This window comes from Orycteropus afer, unplaced genomic scaffold, assembly GCF_000298275.1.
Source record: "Orycteropus afer afer isolate SDZICR_OR568_19922 unplaced genomic scaffold, OryAfe1.0 scaffold00168, whole genome shotgun sequence".
NCBI lineage: Eukaryota > Metazoa > Chordata > Mammalia > Tubulidentata > Orycteropodidae > Orycteropus > Orycteropus afer.
In genome coordinates this window covers 3,496,276-3,500,885 of record NW_006921755.1, presented here as the reverse complement: position 1 = coordinate 3,500,885, position 4,610 = coordinate 3,496,276, and the positions used below count along the sequence as shown (strand labels likewise).

The following is a 4,610-nucleotide window of genomic DNA, read 5'->3' as shown; positions in this document are numbered from 1 at the left end:
GTGATTATGATATGTTACTAAAGGATCACAGTGTCTGTTGCCTCTTCATCATCTCTTAATTTGGAAACAGGATTGGCCATGTACAATAGTAATCATTTGCCATCCAATCATGAAAATGTTACTGACATGCTTCAACAGAGAGATCTATCTTCATTTCTATTTAACTAAAAGTTCACTGGCAGCACTGACTTGTTTGGAAATGGGCATGAATGTTCATAAATATTTTTCCTGTATTTGTGAAATTGTTATTGACACCTATATGTAATACCTATGTAGGATATATAGACTGTTTTCTAGACTTTGAAATTCACTGGAAATTTGCCACCTGAAGCCTTTTTTACCATTTCCTAACAATTTTTAATGGATACCTATAGTGATCTTTTCTTGTATACTATTTTACTACTCGGTTATATTTTCATTATAGAAAGAAATTAGTCTAGTTCCTTGATCTTTTTCACCAGGACTAATTTTTTTGCCTGTACTTCATAGAATTTCTTACATTTCAGTTTTTCACAGTGGGCAATGATATAGAGTTCAGCACAGATATATCTTTTAAATATTTGACAAAAGTCACATGTTCTTATTTATGAAAGAGAATTTAATAGGCAATAAAGTATTAAGCACTATGAAAATAGTAAATATATGAAAATTGTTTTAGAATTTGTTTTTCATAAATGTTCACCTATTGCTACAAGGGCAAAACCTGCATTAGATGACTGGTTGGAAGCTTCTCCGTAAGTTGGTGTCCAATAATAATGTTTTTTAAGGCCATTGGAGACTTCTGCCAGATACACATGTCCATCTACCACAAATGACTCTACATCTGTATTGTCTGGTTTTAAACGGCCCATTTGAATTAAGTCTGAATATGCCTAAGATTTTTAAGAAAAGAAAAAAACATATCATTAAGAAAATAATTTATTCACTTTACAGTGCTTAAACAGATTTAAATATTCAAATTAAAACCCACTAACCCACTGCCATCAAGTTGATTCCAATTCATAGCAACCCCCATTGGGTCATAAATCTTTACGGAAGTGGACTGCCTCATCTTCCTCCCATGGAGCAGCTGCTAAGTTTGAACCACTGACCTTCTGGTTAGTAGCCAAATGTCTTAACCACTACACCACCAGAGCTATGTTAATTTGGAGTTTAAAATAAAATACTCTAAATAACACTGTTGAATTTTAATATTTTCCAAGAATTATAGGTAGATCTTTTATTAATTTTACACAGGGAAATTATAATTTTTAAAACTTATTTCTAAGTTAATATATTGGGCATGTTTCCTTTGTGACTACCAGGGTTAACAATTTTCTATAATACCAATTTGGTGCACAGATGATCCCACAGTCAGAATTTTCAAGTCTCACATGGTTACTTATTTGGGGCTATTGTATTTGCCCTTGAAAATCTGTTAACTAGGGACCCATTTTTCAGAAAAATAATCAGAATCACAGATTTTGAAATAAAACTGTATGGTATTCATGGACTCCTTTTTAAAGCTAATCTATAAATTTATGCTAATTCCTATCATAGTAGATGCTGAGCTTCTGGCCTGGCTGGGCCTACTAATTATTTCTTTATTGTAGAATTTTCTTTGTCCATCTCTTATGGGCCCTTGGAGTCTATGTAAGCGTATTATATAAACCTGCTGACTGGTTTTTCAACAGATTGCTATTACAGAGAAAGAAGCAGAAATTTACACAGTAAAAGATTTAAGTCTAGTTGCTTTCTGGTTTAGCTTGTCATTTATTTCTCATAAGGTGCAAACTAAAGGACACAGATGTTTTCCTAAAATTAGTAAGTTTGTTTTAAGATAGTAGTGTACCTTTTCATCTTTTTAGTTGTAGAATTTTGGTTAGTCCTTCAACAAATTTTGAGAATTTGAACATCTAATTGTTTCTTCACTCTTTCAAAATGGAAATATTTGTTACTTTGCTTTTCATTCTAAAAGTGATATAAAGGGCTCTCTGTATTGATACATGTGAGAAACCACATATTTTGACAAATGTCTCTCCAAATTTCATGTAGTGTTTAATTTGGGAGAAGATGACTGGAAATTTTGCCATGACAAATTCAGAACAAATCAACAAGTAGCCTGTTGAAAAAACCTGGGAGGAATTAAAACTGTATGATTCAGTGATCTTTATACTAACAGCTGATACGTGATATCTTTTGCTACTTCAACCACAAAACTTTCCAGCAGCCGTGTTTTAGGACTTAAGTTAAAAATTATCAAATCTACAATGTCCCTGTCATGGATTGAATTGTATCCTCCAAAAATATGTGTCAACTTGTCTGGGTTATGATTCTCACTGGCAGTTTCACTTGAAAGAGGATCTGATGTAAGGGGAGTTTCCCTGGAGTGTGGCCTGCACACAGGCGAGAGAAGCCAGCAGAGAGAGAAAGATCTACTACCACCAATTAAGAAGAGCCGGGAGTGGTGTGTATCCTTTGGACCCAGGAGAAGATTGATGCCAAGACACATGGAGATCTCCAAGGGACGCCAAGTCCACAGATACTGAAAGGAGACAAGGACATTCCCCCACAGCCAACAAAGAGAGAAGGTCTTCCCCTGGAGCTGGACGCCCTGAATTTGGATGTCTAGCTTCCTAACCTGTGAGCATATACATTTCTGTTAAAGCCATTCACTTGCGGTATTTCTGATATAGCTGCATTAGGTAATGAGTCTCATGCTTTGTAACCTTTTATAACACCTTTCTAAGTGAATAATATCTGATGTTATAGAGAAACTCTCAGAAAGAACTTACCACACACGTAGCCTCATCAAATCTGTTTCCCCAAATGTAGATATTAGAAAGTGTGATATTTGTTTTCATTGATTGTGAAAGTGCAACAAGTCCTTCTCCCTCTATGTTGTTACTAACTACTGACAACCTATAGAAAAACAAAAAGCAATAACCCTGGAAAACAACAATTCCAGAAAGAGAGAATGCATGAGTTAGCAACAACTTTCGTTACAAACAACTGATGGTGTACTAGCACTATTCTTCAATATATTTTAATGGTGTGGTCAAATATTGACCATATAATCTCTAAAACCCAAGAAACTTAAGGTTTCTAATTAGATGATTCATGTACCTAATAGAGCTACCGGCATTCTGAAAACAGTCTGTTTTATATTAACTATTCAGTACACGTTTGGGTGGATTACAAATACATATTTTTAGGATAAAGTCATCCCAGTAGTATTTTCTTTTTGATACATTCTTATTTTTAAGTCTTGATCATATAGAATGCTTATGATTTTTCTGCTGAAACTCACCATAAATTATATAAGCCATGAGAATTTTCCCATTAATTATAAGAAGCTATCATAACTAGAATCAAACTAAATTTTTAAAGACATTGTTTTTGAAAAATAGAAGAAACTGAACTCATACTGTAACTTATTATTATGCTACTTAAGAAACTGAGTTTTCATCATAATCTTAAGAATTAAGGGGTTTGAAATTAGTATTTTAAAAATGTAAGTTTTTATGCTGTTTGGATTAAATATGAAACCATACTAACGCTTTAAGACTCCTGTTGTGTGAAGCAAGAGTTTCACTGAGATATTTTGCTCCTGCATTTTCTATTCTGTTAAAAGAAAGATCTATTACTTCCAGAGTAATATTGCTTTTCAGTACATCAGCCAAAAACACCATTCCATCGTGAGTTATTCTGTTACTGGGAAAAAAATAAATAGTTACGTGTGAAAATGAGAAGTACTGTTCTTTTATTCATAGAGATAAAATGCTTTTAAAAATGTTATATAATAATATAAAGTATTTCATATTTTAAACCAATAAACCAAACACATTACCATCAAATTGGACCCGACTCATTGTAACCCCTCCTTGGGTTTCTGACGCAGAATCACTATGGAAGTAGATTGCCTAATCTACTTCCAAATTTTCTATTTTAGTAAATGTTTACTTGAATCACTCAATTGCAAGAAAGTCAATGAAATTTTATCATAAAATATTGCTTCTATCCTGGTTTACATAACTAAATTGCTCATACAAGTTATTAGAAGGTATAAGTATAAAATAAATTAATAAATATTAAGATTAAGAAAAAAGGTTCACTACAATGGTTGTACTTCCTAACATCAGAATTACAATGTATAACACAGTATCCTATGAATATGAATTTTACATAGATTATTCCTGTGACTTAATTTTCACAGTACTTAATGTATACATTATTGCTTACCAGCTGACATCAAGGTAGCGCAGGTTACTATTCAGATACAGGGCATCACATAACTGTTTTAAGCCACAATTTTTCATATTATGCTTACACATGTGCAGTTCAACAAGGCAGTGATTTTCTTTCAACATGTGGCCTATATGGACTGTAGACTCTTCCTAAAATTCAGTAAAATTTTGTTTCTAAAATATAATTTTAAAGCAGTACATGTTTATTCCAAATATATGTAATAAAGTTATTTAAATTAGCTTTGTAAAAAGATTTTATTGCCCAAAATGCACAAACAGCAGAGGAGAAACTTAGATGATTGGGACCTACTAAAAATTAAATTTTTATGTGCTTCCAAAGACTTCTCCAAAAGAGTCAAAAGAGAACCTACAGATTGGGAAAAA

The 4,610-nt window shown here is 32.7% G+C and overlaps 1 protein-coding gene across 1 annotated transcript in view; it reads right to left on the bottom strand.

Moving 5' to 3' along the window:
• Nucleotides 1-3,515: 3,515 nt before the first annotated feature.
• The window catches only part of LRRC34 (leucine rich repeat containing 34), a 20,972-nt gene continuing 19,877 nt past the window's right edge, over nt 3,516-4,610 (bottom strand). The window contains exons 7-8 of the mRNA XM_007946639.1: nt 4,222-4,376; nt 3,516-3,693 (exon numbers count right to left, since the gene is read on the bottom strand). Of these exons, the coding sequence (XP_007944830.1) occupies nt 3,516-3,693; nt 4,222-4,376 (333 nt within the window). The remainder of the gene's footprint in view (nt 3,694-4,221; nt 4,377-4,610) is intronic.